The following is a 15,789-nucleotide window of genomic DNA, read 5'->3' as shown; positions in this document are numbered from 1 at the left end:
AGCCCTCGTCACATTTCAGCTTCTGTAAAGAACAACGCAGGTGGCTGATGTTATACTCTACAGAACATGTGAACATCTTGTCTGGTTTTTGAGTGTTGATATTGCAGTCTGATCATAAACCTGTCTGGCAGTATGCATTGTGAAACTGTTGCTTTATCATACTGAAATTCATGTTCTAAGCTTCAATGTCACAACTCAGGTGTCCAATTGTATCACTCAAAAGGTCACGTGTTATGGGATGCGCATGGCTGACATCATAACCGGAGTTCATTATAATCGCGTTAATGGCTCATCATTCACTCTATTTTATTAAGACTGCACCACCCTCATTTTTGGTAGAACAAAATGGGTAACTGAAGCCCGTGACATTTTTTGAGAATGAAATGCTGGTCTGCCTTCCAAGGAGCAAACTGCAGCTGTTGTGCTGCTTTTTATTTTTTAACATGCACAGATGTTTTATCTCTATGGCTTTTTGTTTGCAGGCTCTGTGTGAATTAAGCTTGAATTTCAAATACTTCAGCTAAGCCCTTCTTTTTATACTGCAGACAAACTTGTTACCCTAAATGACAGCGAGGTGTTTGAGTAATTAGCCAGTGTATTGTATTTCTTCAAATGTAAGTCTTTTTTTATTTTTTTATTGACGAAATGAAAAAGTGATGCAAAATTTCATTTACTAATGCCTGCTTGTTTCCTTTTCTCTTTTTTTCTCTCCTTTTAGACGAAGAGAACAGCCGCCATGTTGTGGTGAACTGCAGTGAGGCTCTGTTGAAGAACAACACCTACTGGCCGTTAGTTAGTGATTTTATTAACATCCTCTCACACCAAAGTGTCGCCAAAAAGTTCCTGGAGGACCATTCATTGTTGATGCTGTGGATGAGCTTTGTGTCATTTTTTCAAGGTAAGTCACAATTGCATTGTATATTTAGAGAATCATGTTGCCCATGCATAGACTTTGAAAACATTTCCGCAATTAATTGAAACATTGAATGCATAGTTATTATTATTATTATTATTATTATTATTAGTAGTAGTAGTAAAGTAGTTTATCTACCTTTTTGATATTGCCGAGCCAAAAACATCCACTATGACCAATGAGATCAAAGCAGCACTCAAAATAAATGACTGCTCCTGCTTTTGATTCATTGTTATCAATATGAAATATATAGAGCAGGGGTGCCCAACCTTTTTTGCCAGTCTGCCGAGATCTACCAGTCCAAATAGAGAGGCGTAGCCATTACTAACCAGGTAAATACACACTTCTACTTGTATAAAACTGACCTTTGTACGATTAATACTTCATAAAATACTGCAGATCCTTTATCTTACCTCTTTCTAATCTACACACATACAAGTATTTAACTGAAGTTACACAACAGTGTTGTTGATACAGAGTTGGAGTTTATTCACACGTCACATACTACAGTGGGTAATGTTTTCAAGAAACATTGAACAGTGCTGCCACATATGACACAGGGAAAAAAGAAACACCTTTCTTTGCCATTATATAAAAATAGTGTTGCTACAAAAGTATAAATTAGGCTTACTAATAAGACAACTCAGATCTGAAGCTACACAGGAATCTGCTGCCAAAGTGCAATAAAAAAGACAAAATTATTAGAATCTAACCCTTTTTTTTTAGTATAAAAAGAAATGCCTTTTTTAAAATAGGATGCAAGCAACTCTAGTTTCTTAACCTGAATTGAGACTATAATCAATTTAAACAGAACAGATCTTAATGTTTGCATTCTTATACCATTTTGTACCATAATTATAATGAATAAGTTCAAACAAACTATAATTTACAGCTGATTAATAACGGTATCTAACTTGAGTTTTTATTATATCAAAAATCTGTTGAAATGCTACTGTTATTTTTGGGTCAATTTAGACACCAACATTTTTGAAAAATGAACCTTTTATTTTATTTATTTTTTTAATGTATTTAGGAAAAACAGATAATAAACCATCAAAAAAAGTGATTTGCCCAGCTAGGCATCAAAAGTATATTTTCCAATGAAGAATTACCCCTGTTACTCTAATTATAGTAACAGGGTTTAAAGTAACAGGGTTGAAAATCAATGCTAATTTGAGCTCTAACCTCAGGAATTATTGCTAGATGTAGCATGTAATGCTACTTTCAAGGCAAGGACAAACTTGGATATCTAATGCAAGAAAGATAACTTTGAAATTAATAAAATCCACAAAAATGCCATTTTAGGGGATGTTCGAGAGCTATTTGATAATTTAACTAATATTTTGAAACTACTTTTTCTACAACTTTATATACATTTTGTCTCAAGACAAGTATGTTTAACACAACAAGTGCATGTTTTAGCATTTTGGGCATGGATTATTAGATTTTTTATATGGGGGACATGAAATGTCCTCCAATTCTGGAATGACCCTTTTACTGTCCCCCAAAAGCGCGTCGGCAGCCTCCAGGAAAGCTTCTTTCACAACTTTGCCATCTTTGAAAGACTTCATGTGTTTCGCAAGAACGTGACTGACAAGATAAGATGCTATGGTAGCAGCCTTGCTCTTGTTGTTGGGCCTGGTGAAAATGGACTGCTGTGCATTTAGCTGTCCTTTCAGGCCCCTCTCCTTTTGGGAGCGTAGGGCAGAATTAGGAGGGAATTCCGTCTCGTAGCGTTTGTGCACTGTTTTGAAATGCCGCTCATAAATTACCCTTCTTCGATAAAGCCACGCTCGCATTGCAGATGAGACAGATGGACTTTGAATTGGAATAGATAACAAAATAATCATCCTCCCACTCGGAGTGAAAATTATATATGTTGGGATTTTTTGCTTCTGCCACAATTGGACAACGTCAGCGAACTAGTGACCACTGCTCACCAGCCACGCCCCGACACATGGGGTCACGCCAATCACAAAGCTTTGATGCGTTCAAGTGCATTATTCTGGCACAGGAAGATTATGTTATAGGACATTAATGATAAAACAGAATATTGTTGTTCTATTTTTAGACACATCTCGCGATCGACTGGGAATCTCCCCGCGATCGACTGGTTGGGCACCCCTGATATAGAGTAAAGCAGTATCCGAATTGCAGGAGGCACAATATACATTGAAGGCAACATTTTTGTTGTTTTTGTTATGGGTCCTCAAATTATAATATAAATATAAACATTTAAAAATTCCCTCTATATTTTGAATCGTATTGCAATTCCAATATCAGATAAAATAATTGCAAATAGATATTTTTTCCCATATTGTTTAGTATTACCAACAGTTCTTAGTGACACCTCACCTGTCATCTACTGATGATAATGTCTCATAGAGGAAGTGGGTGGTTGTAACTTGTGTGTGAGACTGTCATTATACTAGGATTGTGGTGTGAGCTGCTCACTTGTCATGTCTACTCTCCACAAACCTAAAAATAACTGTCACCCTTTCACAGTGGCCTGCAGCGGAGTATCCTCTTGCTGACTTTATGTGCGCAGTGTCACAAATACACGCATGTCTGCTGCACTGCTACTGCTTAAAAATATTTGTTTAATAGTGACTTATTTGGCTTTCAGGGTACACATTTGGTTTCTTAAAATAGAAATGTGTGTATATATATATATATATATATATATATATATATATATATATATATATATATACTGACATTTTAATATGTGTGGGAACAAAACATATATTTAGCGTTTTGCTCATATGGGAATTATGAAGCCAATACTGTCTAACCTTGTAAACCCTTTCCTGCTGTGATAGGTATGAACCTGAATAAGCGCGAGTTGAATGAACATGTGGAGTTTGAGTCTCAGACATACTATGCAGCGTTTGCAGCAGAGCTCGAGGCCTGCGCACAACCAATGTGGGGTCTCTTAACACACTGCAAAGTCAAAGTATGTATTGAACATGCCTCTCAAGCATCCTGTGCTGCATGTACTGACTCTCTTAACCCTATTTCAATGGTTAACATATATTATCTGTCGACAGGAGACACAGGAATATACTAAAACGGTGGTGCGCTACTGCTTGGAGACCCTGCAGATCTGGTTCGATGCCATTGGCTTCAATGACGAGGTGACATTTTAAAGCTAAACCAATTTGTAAAATTGCTTTTTACAGCGTTTTAACCTCTCCTTGTTTCTCATGACTGTTACATCTCTTACAGCCTGCTCCAAATCAAGTGACATTTCATCTGCCACTGCACCGCTACTATGCCATGTTCCTCAGTAAGGTATGTCACAGACTCAACCTTAAGACATGACTCCCAAGTATATGCATGTGTGTTTTTTAAAGTGAATTATTTGGTTGAACATTCTCAGGCTGTAAAGTGTCAAGGGCTGGATCTGGATAGCCTCCTGCCTGACCAAGAGATGCTGATGAAGATTATGGTGCATCCACTCCAAATCCAGGTACACATTTCTGGTTGATATTCATGTGCATGCCTCTACACGGTCTGTAGCCATATGTTAACTCAATCTTTTGCTATGTATGTCTGTAGGCAAGCCTGTCAGAGATCCACAGCAACATGTGGGTCAGGAACGGTCTGCAGATCAAGGGGCAGGCTATGACCTACGTGCAGTCCCACTTCTGCAACTCCATGATCGACCCGGACATCTACCTGCTCCAGGTTTGTATTGATTTTGATGGAACATTTGTATCCGTCATAAACTGCATTGACAAAATCATTTTTTCATTATTTTTCTATTTTGTTTTACAGGTTTGTGCATCAAGACTAGATCCGGACTACTTCATCTCAAGTGTTTTTGAGAGGTAAACTCCTTCACATGCTTTCATATAATCTTAATTTGTCTTTATTGTAATACAGTTCAGAAGCATGATCTTCATTGTCTTCTGTCACGAAGGTTCAAAGTGGTTGACCTGTTGACCATGGCGTCGCAGCATCAGAACGCCGCGCTGGACTCTGAGCAGGAGAGGCCGATGCTTGAAGGAGCGCTCACCTTCCTCGTCATATTGACAAGCCTTCGCGTTCATTTGGGTAAGTGGTACAACCGAGCACGCCCGCAGTCTACAGAGAGACATCAAGCTTCATTTGTATAAACAATTGCATTCAGTAGAGCTGTAAAAATAATAAACCGCTTACAATAAAATAAAATCAATCCTGTGCCATATTACTAGCAATATTTCTATTGAGTTGTGCTAAGTGGCGTTTAATATGTGGCTTCAATTTGAGTCAGATTGTCATTACGTTCTACTTCTGTGTCTCACCAACAGGGATGACAGATGATGAGATTCTGCGGGCGGAGATGGTTTCACAGTTGTGTATGAATGACCGTACACACAGCGCACTGTTAGACCTTGTATCCTTCAATACTTTTTTCATTACAGATATATGTTAAAGAATACCTATGTTCAGTCACCCATGATAATCTTTTTCCTTAAGAGTGTTTTCCTAGATCCCTGAGAATCCCAACCCAAAGAGTGGAATTGTCCCAGGGAGTTGTAGTTTCGAGGAGATGCTCTCTGCTGTGGCTGACTTCAAAGCCCCGGTGTTCGAGCCCGGAGGCTCCATGCAGCAGGGCATGTACACGCCAAAAGGTACGGTGTTTGTTGGACGAGTGGAGGCATGACACAAACAGTCCATTGTAACGCATAACCTGTTTATAAGCTTTTTGTAAAGTGCAGTAGGGGAAGTCACTGAAATGGCTGTAGTGGTTAAAGGGTACTTTCGGTATTATTTTTATACGTTTTTGTGTCTCATAATGTGGACATCAGGGTCTGACCCAATTATGGAAAGAACTTTGGATCTTTCACTGTTTTCTATTTTGTTATGTGACTTGTTGCTGAAAAGAAACTATGGTAAATGATGCTGTAATTATTTTTGAGGTATCTGCAAAGTTCGGGTTGTATCTGACAGCCTGAACTTCCTGTGTGGAGATAGTAGTAAATATTTCTGAGTGCTGCCCTCCACTGGCCAACACTAGAGTTAGCAGTCACAAGAATTGCAATGTTTTGGGAATGGGGCATCCCAAAGTGGTAGAGGAACTGCAAATACATTCTAAATAGCTATTGCCGTCTTGTGCCATTATTATTAAGCAATGGCTGTTGCTTCATAGTTGGAGCTTTTGGGCAAATCAAAAAAAATCAAGGCCTTGAACGTTTTTTTAAATAGACAAAACATAGACATTTGAAAGTGCTTACATTTATATCATTAAGGATTTCTGTAAATTTCTGTGAAGCATGCTAATTCTCATTTTATAAGTGTTGTAACAGTAGTTAACCTTGATCCAAGTCTCACATGCCATGTTGGTCTGTGGATTTGAGGGAATTGGGCCTGTAAAGTCTTTGAAAAGTCCTTAAATTTGATGTTAAATAAGATGTGGAACCCTGATGATAGATATATTTCACAACCAACCTAGAGGGAATACATGTTATGTATTGCATTTCAGACCATAGAATAGAATCGGAGGGATGAAACCCTCTTTAACGGTCACACATGCAGAGCACACAGCACACACAGTGACATGTGGCCTCTGCATTTAACCCGTCCTAGTACTAAGAGCAGTGGGCAGCTATTGTACAGCGCCCAGGGAGCTATGGGAGTGAGGGGGGAAGGGGGGTGTCCGGTGCCTTGCTCAAGGGCACCACGGCAGGGTCCAGGAGGTGAACTGGTGAACCAAGCACTTAATATGCTCATTTGTGGGTCGAAATGTGTAAAAAAGCAAATGAATATGAGGCCTCAACACCCTGAAAGCATTGAGCATTAGATCTGTTATAAACGTCCTCAGCAGACCACTTGGGGGCAGGCTTATACCACTAACATAGAGAAGGGTAAAATAGGAAGAAAGTGAGTCAATGCCACTTTCTACCAGAGGTCCCTTAACATTTATCTTGTTTTTTTTTTTAAACAGCGGAGGTGTGGGAGAAGGAGTTTGACCCCATCATGGTCGTTCTCAGAACGGTCTATCGCCGTGACGTCCAGTCAGCAATGGACAGATACTCAGCATTGTAAGTAAACACTGTTGACTTGGTTGCCCCAAGTTAATGGTTTGTTTATATACCCAAGATATTTGATAAACAGGGATTTTTTGTTTAAAAACCTTTTATCTTATCCCTTTTCGCCGATTGTCCTTTTATTAAGCTTCACAGTATTCTATTATTTTAAACGGAGTATTCATGTGTAGTCATCCCTTACAAAGCCAGCCTGCATCATACTCTGCTCAGTGTCGTAGGGTCAACTCTCTCACCTGCCCATGAGGAGACATGATAAGGAAGGTCAGGTCTAGCCGCTGCTCGATTCGGTTCCAATTAGATAGCTGTCGAGCTAAATCAATATTTCAGTCTAAATTGTAATAGAAATGAGGAAATCTTTCTTGTTCGATTGCGGGTCGTACGTTTCCCAAGACAAACACATCCATGGAGGTGAAGGAGATACCTTCGGGTTAATTTTCTTTACGGTCGCTGGAACGAGAACGGATGCTAATTATACTCACTGAGTGCATCTGTATTTGAAATAGCAGTTGGGAAGATAACCTCTTATATAATGGGATTCAACGCCTTCTTTGAATTAGTATGGGCAGATCACTGATGGCACTTATTTTACATGCTCTATACGCTTTTCTAGGAGAGGTTTGCTGTTCTAAATCAAATGAAACGAAGGCATATTTCTCCTCGAAGCATATTGAAGCTGCCGTGGCCACCTTCAGAGTGTGATGGCAGCCTCATGTGGCTCATTCACACGGGTTGAATATGATGGATTGCCTGTCAGGCTGGCCCTGGTTTTATATAACAATGATCCCATCATCACTAATAGAGTGAGCGCCCGTGCTGCCTGTTGGCTGCTCTGTTGCATAGACTAAAACCCCTTTTTATGCAGTGAATTATCCGGAACAAATGTTCGGTGTCACTTCATCAGACTCTTATTTCTTTCATGATCTCACTTTATGTGCGAAATTCAACCTTTTATGTTGTGAAGAGCTAGCTTACTCCTTTATGGGTGCGGTGAGCCCTAGGTTTTGTGTATTACTGATGTTGATTTATTACTTACTTGTTTATTTTTTATTCTGTTACACAGTTTAAAACAGTCTGGCCTTCACACTGGCAACCCATGGCCACCTTACAAGGAGAGGACTCCCCTGCACCCGTGCTACAAAGGCCTTACCAAGCTGTTGCACTGCAAGACGCTGCACATTGTGATATTCACTCTCCTCTACAAGGTGAGCCTTTTGACGACTACTGCTATAATACAGTCCAGCCCTTCTATCTCAATTTACCCCTTGTGCTAAATCAAAAGTATTTCTGTTTGCCATATTTATTTGATGCACATGTAATATGATTTTAATAGATGTTGACACCTTACACGATATTTTTAGAATACAGGACTGTCTAAGTATAGAAGGCGCAGCTGCTAGTGTAGATGAGGTATAATAGATGTAGTTAGCAACGTAATTTAGATTTAGTAACATTTTTACAGTGATTTTTCTTCTTCTTTTATTTAATTTTCATATATTTTGTTTTAGTTTCCTTTTTTGGGCCATGTACAAAGTCTCAAGTTTGTTGCTTCATATACATAAGAAATGTACGCTTAGAGATCTGTGTAGAAATGGCCATGATGCTTTGAGTTGGCAACTGCACTTGAAATGTTACCCCCTCCCTAGTTGGTCAACATTAAACCCGAGCTGAACAGCTTGGTTAAACGGCATTAGACCTACTACAATATTTAAATCCTGTGAAGAGATTGTGGCATTGCACAGTTTTAGTTTACTATAATAAACCTGGTAATAAAGCGTAAAGTGGGTCTGTTCCTCAGGAAAAACTAATAGTTTGATATGTTCTAGGTCTGGATGGACCATCAGAACATGTCTGAGCATGTGCTGTGCATGGTGATGTACCTGATCGAGCTGGGCTTGGACAACCAGGATCAAGACAACAAGCAGGAAGAGGTAAGACAGGGCTGTTTGAGATAAAACCCCCCTCCTCACTTTCCAGACTTCTAGTGCCTAACAGGATCTTATGCTTGCAGGAGCCTTGCATTGAGGAGCACTGCCATGACAGCTGGTTCCCTGGCACAAACCTCCTCTCCAACCTGCACCACGTCATCAATTTTGTCAGGGTCCGGGTTCCTGAGACGGCTCCTGAAGTGAAGAGAGAGGCCCCTCCCAGCACCAGCACTGAAGCTTCTTCATATGGCCAGGTAACGGGGGGCTCTGTCTGCACCACAGTGATACTGATTACAGTACAAGAATCAAATGAAAACTTGTCGTGACTATACTGACTCCCAGGTTGTTAGTCACTGCATCCTTCCTGCCAATACCAGGAAAGTAAATCAAATGAGTTGCTGGGGATGAAAGCTGAACACCTAAATGCTCAAGACCCAGTACGGAAGTATTGTAATGTGTGGCTGCGAAGGGTTAGGGTTTAACACTTGATAAGTCTAGAGGATGCCAGACTAAAGAATAAAGCCAGAATAAAGGTATTCTGATTCTGATATTCTGAGACTTATGATGCCGTTGGTTTTTCTGTTGGTGTATTTAGTCAAGTAATCAGCATAATGAACGTCAGGCGTGGTTTCTTTTGGATTTTCACGCGCTTATGCTGATGGCCCTCTGCTGCAATTAAATATGAACAACTTTTACCAACAGCGTAATAAACATTGTAGACTCATAAACACATATTTGACATGTCATGAAGGGGCTGAATCTAAAAAGGAAGTGTACTATGAGACAGGGTTTCCGTTAGCCGGTAATTACCGGTTTTTAGCTGGTAACATTTATAAAAAACCGGTAAATTCAAAACCTGACGGTCAAAATGTCTGGTAATAATTAGGGAGGCTCCGATCGATCGGCCGCCGGTCATTATCGGCCGATATTCACTCTTAATAGTTTGATCGGTGCTCTCTATAAAGGCCGATGAGGAGAGCTGGATCTGATCCATATGGACATGAACGCGAGTGAAGTGTAACCGGAGCGAGAGAGAGATCAGATCAGCTGCTGAGTCTGACCGAGACACGCAGCTCTGCCTGAGCACCTGGAGTGGAGTGCACCAGATGGGCGTAAAAAAGTAGGGCTTAACTCTAACGTCGGGCTTAGCTACGTCCGACGTAGTGATTCGAATTTACACCGAGTGCACCAAGCCTGACTAGTCTCGGGCGTAGCTGCGCCTGGTCCACGTGAATACACGCCAAACAGTAATTGTTGCCAAGCAACGCCATTTTACAGACTCAGAGGACCGCAGAGAAGAGGGAATTCCCACACCCACAGCGTCAGCGATGACTCAAGGGGAATCCCAAATGGCCGCACCCCGAAAGAGAAAGAGGGATTTGTCAGAGCTACAGCGGGAACTGACAGAGAAAGAAATCGGTGCTGGAGGGCCAATGAAACTTGTCTTATAGCCCGACATACAGTTGTGCGATGAACATTAATCATGTCTCCCACAGTATTTTTGAAAGGCCCCGTTCGCGTAGAATCTGAGCGCAATCAGCACCTGCAAGGTTGGGGAGAGCGCAGCGTTTCGGTCTGATCAGTGCTGGAGTTGAGGGGAGATCTCCTCGATTAAATCAAAAAGGGCTTGTCTGCCGAAACGAAACCCCTCTGTCAGTTCACTGAATAGATGTCCAGTGGGTTTGTTCGATCACGGACGACTCTTTCTCTTCTTAATGCCCTTTCATTGTTAAACATGTAAACAAGACGCCCTTCCATCGTTAATATCCTTTTGCTTGTTTTACGTTACTATGGATACTAGTCTGTCTTTCCGATTTACGCCTGCTCCATACTAGGCGTAAAGTTACACCCAGCATACAGGGCTTAAGTCTAAGTGGTGCACTAGTCATAACTTTAGTTTGGTCTTAACCTTCGGTTCTACGTCGGACGTAGAGTTACGCCCAGCTTATGCCCAGCTGGTGCACTCCACTCCTGAAGCCCCGCCCTCTGTTTAGCGGGCTGCAGGAGCTGCTTGAGAAACTGACCTGCTGTCAGGAGAGAGAGGGGAAAAGAGAGGCTCCGTTTCTCCCGTGTTATTATTCAAAGTTGATGTAAACTTCTGAATAATGTACGTTATCTACTACAAGTAGTTTGTTTGAATGTAATAATTATGTTGTTTGTTGTTTGTGGAATCATTTATTCAAAAATGAATCTGAATTTTTCGATCTGTTACGATTATAAACTGAAGCAATATAAAAATGAGACCCGTGAACTGAGTTTTAAACTGAAGCATATCTGCTCAGAGTCCGGTAATTACCTGCTAACGGAAACTCTGCTACACAACTCTTACTATTATTATTGAAATATGACCGGTAAGTTTCAAATTAGTCCGGTAAAATAAATTCTCCCCGGACATTTGACCGGCGAGAAAAAATCCTAGCGGAAACCCTGCTATGAAACAGCCTCTAATAACTCTTAAAGGCTTTGAAAAGATATAATTTGCTTCACCCCTTGCTATTTGATTGTCAGCCGATAGGGTCTTAACGTTATACCTGGAAGTGACATACAGTTAACATCTTAGTTGTTATAATAAAAATAACTATAATACGTTTTAGTTATAGGCTCCTTTTTAAAACCTCAAGGACACCTTACACATACCCAGTTACAGTTTGGTTCATCTGCTGTACTTGCTCCACAGAACTCCCGGCGTCTTTCAGGGAATTGGAGAGAGGTACCTATCTACATCCTTTTTTCTTTTTTTAAGTAAAAAGGCTGGTGGCTTCAAAGTCACTGGCAGCTGTTTTTCTCCACTTTATATCGAAATATGAAAGGATTTTCTTTTGCACACGTTTGTTTTGTGCTTTTCAAATGAAGTGTGTTATGGTGTGTGCATATTGCTGCGCTTCAGCAGTTCCCCTCCCTCTTGACTGCAGAAACTAATCACATGTGAAATGCAGGTTTGGGGAAACACTTTTTAACCGCATGTCAGTATGATTGATGTCGCCTTGACTGGGCTATATTATGTATGTTTATTTAACAGTGCAGCTCAGGTCCTTTCTGTCAGGTTAGGTCATGGCTATCTTTCAGAAGGCTTGTGTGCCCATCAGGATGATTTGAATTCTCCTCAGGAATGTTGTTGTTCTGAGTGCTATCGGCAACGTTATTCATGAAGCGTCAGCTGAAATGTTATAATGGACATTTTACTTCTATGTATGTTGTGCTATGGTAAAGAGTCACCCCTCCAATCCATCAAAGTCCTTCAGACTGCCAGTGATGCAAATTAGGAGATGATGTTTATGCCCAAAGACAGATCTCTGAAAGCATCCAGCTGCAGGTGGAATGGAGGGATGTTTGTCACGACAGTTTTCTCTGTTTGCATACTCTGCTGATATGATGTGGACCTGATACTTGACATGTTGTGTGCTGTGCTGTGACCCATTTTGTTATTTATGTATGTACCATAAGTGTCTCCAAATAGCTTTAATCTTAGGGCATGGTATATTAACGCTGCCAGATTTGAGTGTTTTATCCCCCCAAACAAAAACAATGTTCTCATGATCTTGTTAGTCATTACATGAATATGTGCAGTTGTGTGAATAGATTGTTAAAACAATATGTATTCTATGTTTTCTTAGAACCTGCGTGAAGCTCAGGTGTTCAGCCTTGTCGCGGAGCGGAGGAGGAAGTTCCAGGAGATAATCAACCGCAGCAACACTGAAGCCGCCCAGGTCGTCAGGCCCAAGAGTTCCTCCACACGCTGGGTCCCACCAGGCACCCCCCCTCAGCTGGTGACGGAGATTCTGGAGATCCGAGAGAGCATGCTGTCCCTGCTCATCAAGCTCCACCAGAAGCTCTCGTCCAAGCAGAACTATCTGTCGCCGTCCTGGCTGGATGATATGGACACGAGTCGTCACACTCACGGAGATGGCATTACAGCCATCGAGCGCATCCTCACAAAGGCAGCCGCGCGCAGCTGCCAGATCAAGCGGAGCATCCAGGACATTTGTGGAAAGACGTGTCCTCCTGTGCCACCCAAGAAGAACAGTCCCTCTGACAAGAAAACCATGGATAAAGAAGAGAGGTAACATCATCATCATGTACAGTTTAAATGTGTTCAATTACATACTCACCACCACTACTGATTTATATGTGCACTGCTCCATAATGCATTTGCAGCACTTTATAGTTTTGCCGTTGTTGCACATTGATATGTATCACAGCGATCTCAAAAGGAAGTTTCATCATCATTTGTATTATTAAATAAAAAAATATATATATATTTTACAACATACAAAAATGACTGGGCAAAATAGCAGCAGATAAAAGATTGAATTTTTTATTTTTATTTCGAAAGAACAATAATACACACAAGTATCCTTTCTGTGTTGGCAATGACACTGTAGTTCATTTTGCACCACCGTAAAATGGTGTCTAGTGGCTATTTCCAAAAACCAGGTGAAACTCAGTGGGTTTTGATTCTCCGCCAGACATTCACCCACTAGTCCGTGTCTCCCATTTCCCTCCTCTAATGATGATGGAATGGGCTATAACCGTTTCATAATTGCCTGCTTTTGGGGTTGGCTTCACCTCACAGACGGAGGTAAAGGTAGGAGATCTCACACGAACTGGTTCAGTTTCCATGGCAACCGTCAGGCAGCAGTGCGGTCAGTGGGAGCGAGAAGTAAGAAGCGGCTACCCATTCCTCATGCTGGTTGTCGGCGCCCCTGAAACCATCAGTGAAAATTATTGAGCTGTGACGCTCCTGTCAGCATTTGTTTATGTCCTCTTATTAGGGACTTAATTTACAGTCAGCTCTCGCCCTGTAAGTCTGCAGAGCGGGGCCCTTTCAAAATGGGCTCAACCCATCGTATTAGTTCAATAATCAACCTTTTCAACTCTCACATCACAGCTTTGTTAAAGTCGGACACCTGCTGTGTGCCGTTACCCCCGGATACATGGAGGTATCTGTTGCTCATGCTGTGGGGGATCAGGGGAAACATGCCCCGCACAACAGACATGCCTGTTTCCATGTTACTGAAATGCATCTGTGAAGTGGACTGATACATGTTCTTAAATGGAGCAAATGGGTGCTTGTTGTTGGTGCATGAAATCCCTATTTTCCCTTGCTGAGTGATTCTTATTTAATGGAAATAATCTAATTTGTTTAATATAATCTTGGTATAAAATGATTATATATCCTCTTTTAGTAGTTCATGATATTCTAATATGTACCCACAAGTATTCGGTTAGTTTTTAACACAAGTTAAACACTGGGTTGAAAGAAATGAGAATGTCAGTAAAGACATTATTTTATTGACAAAGGAGAAGCACTGCTGTGTACTGGGTATCTGCAGTTATTTAAGTACTTGGATGTTGTTGCATATTCATCAAATATCGTTTCCCTCTTCTTTCTTTCAGACGTCAAAGGGCCAGAGAGCGACAGCAGAAGCTTCTTGCTGAATTTGCCTCCAGGCAGAAGAGCTTCATGGAAACGGCCATGGATGTCGGTAAGAACGGACAGCTCACCTTTTCCTCTTACAGAAACACAGCCATACCTCTCCAAAGGGCTATGTCGGTGCTGGGGAAAGGTCTGGCTCCACACTTTATCATGTTGCCATACAGGAAAAATGCTCTGACTTGTTTGGATCTCTTTAAACTGATCACAATCACAAAGACAAATCTGCAACTTGCACCGAGCAATGTGTATGCCTTCAGCAAGGACTCAGTGAGACTGCAGTAGTGTGTACAGCTCATGCGCCTCTCTAGTGTGTTAATCACGCTGGGTTTGTTTTGACATTGATGTAAAATACCTTTTTTATAAAAGCACCAAATACACAGCAACCCTTTTCCTCTGAAGGACATCCTGCTACAGTAGCCCTTGAAGAAAAGCGCTGTTGGCTAAACGTATCATAGTTCAAACCTTTCCACTGAGGCAAGATGAGAGTGGGCAGAGTCTTTGCTCGTGGTCTCTGCAGGCCTGTTAGGAGAGCGCTCCTGTGGGAGTGTGGGGGGGCCGCTGGCTGAGGGCACATAGTATCAAAGCACTAATAGTGGACTGGACTCCCAGGGCCCACCTTGACACAGCATGGTTAGTGAATGAATAATGAGTGCTGTGATCAGACGGGACCATTCTGGCAGGCCTGCATCATGACCTCTTTAGCCGAGCATTCACTTTAGTTGCTGTACTTCAAATCACGGCTAAGTAAGATTTGAATGGGATGGAAAGAAGACATCAATGACACATTTCCGTAACCCAGGTCCAGGTAGTACCATGTCACAGGCGGCTGGGTTGCTGTTCGGTCTTAACGTCAGCATTAAAACCACATTTTGTCACATGATAAATAAAAGGTCACTAAAAAAACATTGGAATTTTCGTAGGATTTTATTTTAGTTTGGAAGAGAAAATAAAGAAATGTAAAAATCTAAAATTGGGAATTTAATCCAAGAGACGCAAACTGGTAGCCTGTATCTGTTGTTTGTTATTAATTCTCCTTTCCTTTATTATTATATATAAAGGTGCAGATATTTAGTGGTCAATTAAATGAAATGACAACAATAAAATACATTGCTCCTGTGAATAATAGTTTTTATTTCTTTTGCCTTGCTTTTAAGATTTTTCTATGAGATTGTTGCCTCCTTCTTGATAACATTTTGTTAATTGTATATATTTTGTGACTAAAAGCAATGAAATTAACTTGACATTTTCAACAACAATGTGTCGCTCTCAAGCCAGTGTCCCAGTTACTTATAATTATCAAAGTATTTATTTATTTTGTTTTCGTTTTCAGAGCTCTTTCCAAAAAGAGATGTAAAATATTTCAGTGTGCCAAACATCAAATTCACGTGTGTAGGCAGATATCATAAAAATATGTATCAAACATATCTGCAAGGAGATTGATAGTATCCTCAATAATCTAATATAAAAACATGCTAACAA

At 40.8% G+C, this 15,789-nt stretch overlaps 1 protein-coding gene across 2 annotated transcripts in view; it reads left to right on the top strand.

Annotated features, from left to right (window-relative positions):
• ubr3 (ubiquitin protein ligase E3 component n-recognin 3) overlaps window positions 1–15,789 on the top strand; it is a 45,906-nt gene that overhangs the window by 6,754 nt on the left and 23,363 nt on the right. The window contains exons 9-25 of one of the 2 annotated variants that reach the window (XM_034109639.2): window positions 719–898; window positions 3,736–3,869; window positions 3,964–4,050; window positions 4,142–4,207; window positions 4,296–4,385; window positions 4,475–4,603; window positions 4,694–4,746; window positions 4,839–4,972; window positions 5,209–5,294; window positions 5,391–5,532; window positions 6,846–6,942; window positions 8,009–8,150; window positions 8,772–8,876; window positions 8,957–9,127; window positions 11,551–11,583; window positions 12,488–12,933; window positions 14,271–14,359. In XM_034109639.2, coding sequence (XP_033965530.1) covers window positions 719–898; window positions 3,736–3,869; window positions 3,964–4,050; window positions 4,142–4,207; window positions 4,296–4,385; window positions 4,475–4,603; window positions 4,694–4,746; window positions 4,839–4,972; window positions 5,209–5,294; window positions 5,391–5,532; window positions 6,846–6,942; window positions 8,009–8,150; window positions 8,772–8,876; window positions 8,957–9,127; window positions 11,551–11,583; window positions 12,488–12,933; window positions 14,271–14,359 — 2,184 coding nt within the window. The remainder of the gene's footprint in view (window positions 1–718; window positions 899–3,735; window positions 3,870–3,963; window positions 4,051–4,141; window positions 4,208–4,295; window positions 4,386–4,474; window positions 4,604–4,693; window positions 4,747–4,838; window positions 4,973–5,208; window positions 5,295–5,390; window positions 5,533–6,845; window positions 6,943–8,008; window positions 8,151–8,771; window positions 8,877–8,956; window positions 9,128–11,550; window positions 11,584–12,487; window positions 12,934–14,270; window positions 14,360–15,789) is intronic. The other variant, XM_034109640.2, reaches the window with a different exon arrangement.

Source organism: Pseudochaenichthys georgianus, chromosome 21 (assembly GCF_902827115.2).
Source record: "Pseudochaenichthys georgianus chromosome 21, fPseGeo1.2, whole genome shotgun sequence".
In the NCBI taxonomy this organism is placed as follows: Eukaryota; Metazoa; Chordata; class Actinopteri; order Perciformes; family Channichthyidae; genus Pseudochaenichthys; species Pseudochaenichthys georgianus.
This window is presented reverse-complemented; position numbering and strand designations above follow the sequence as displayed.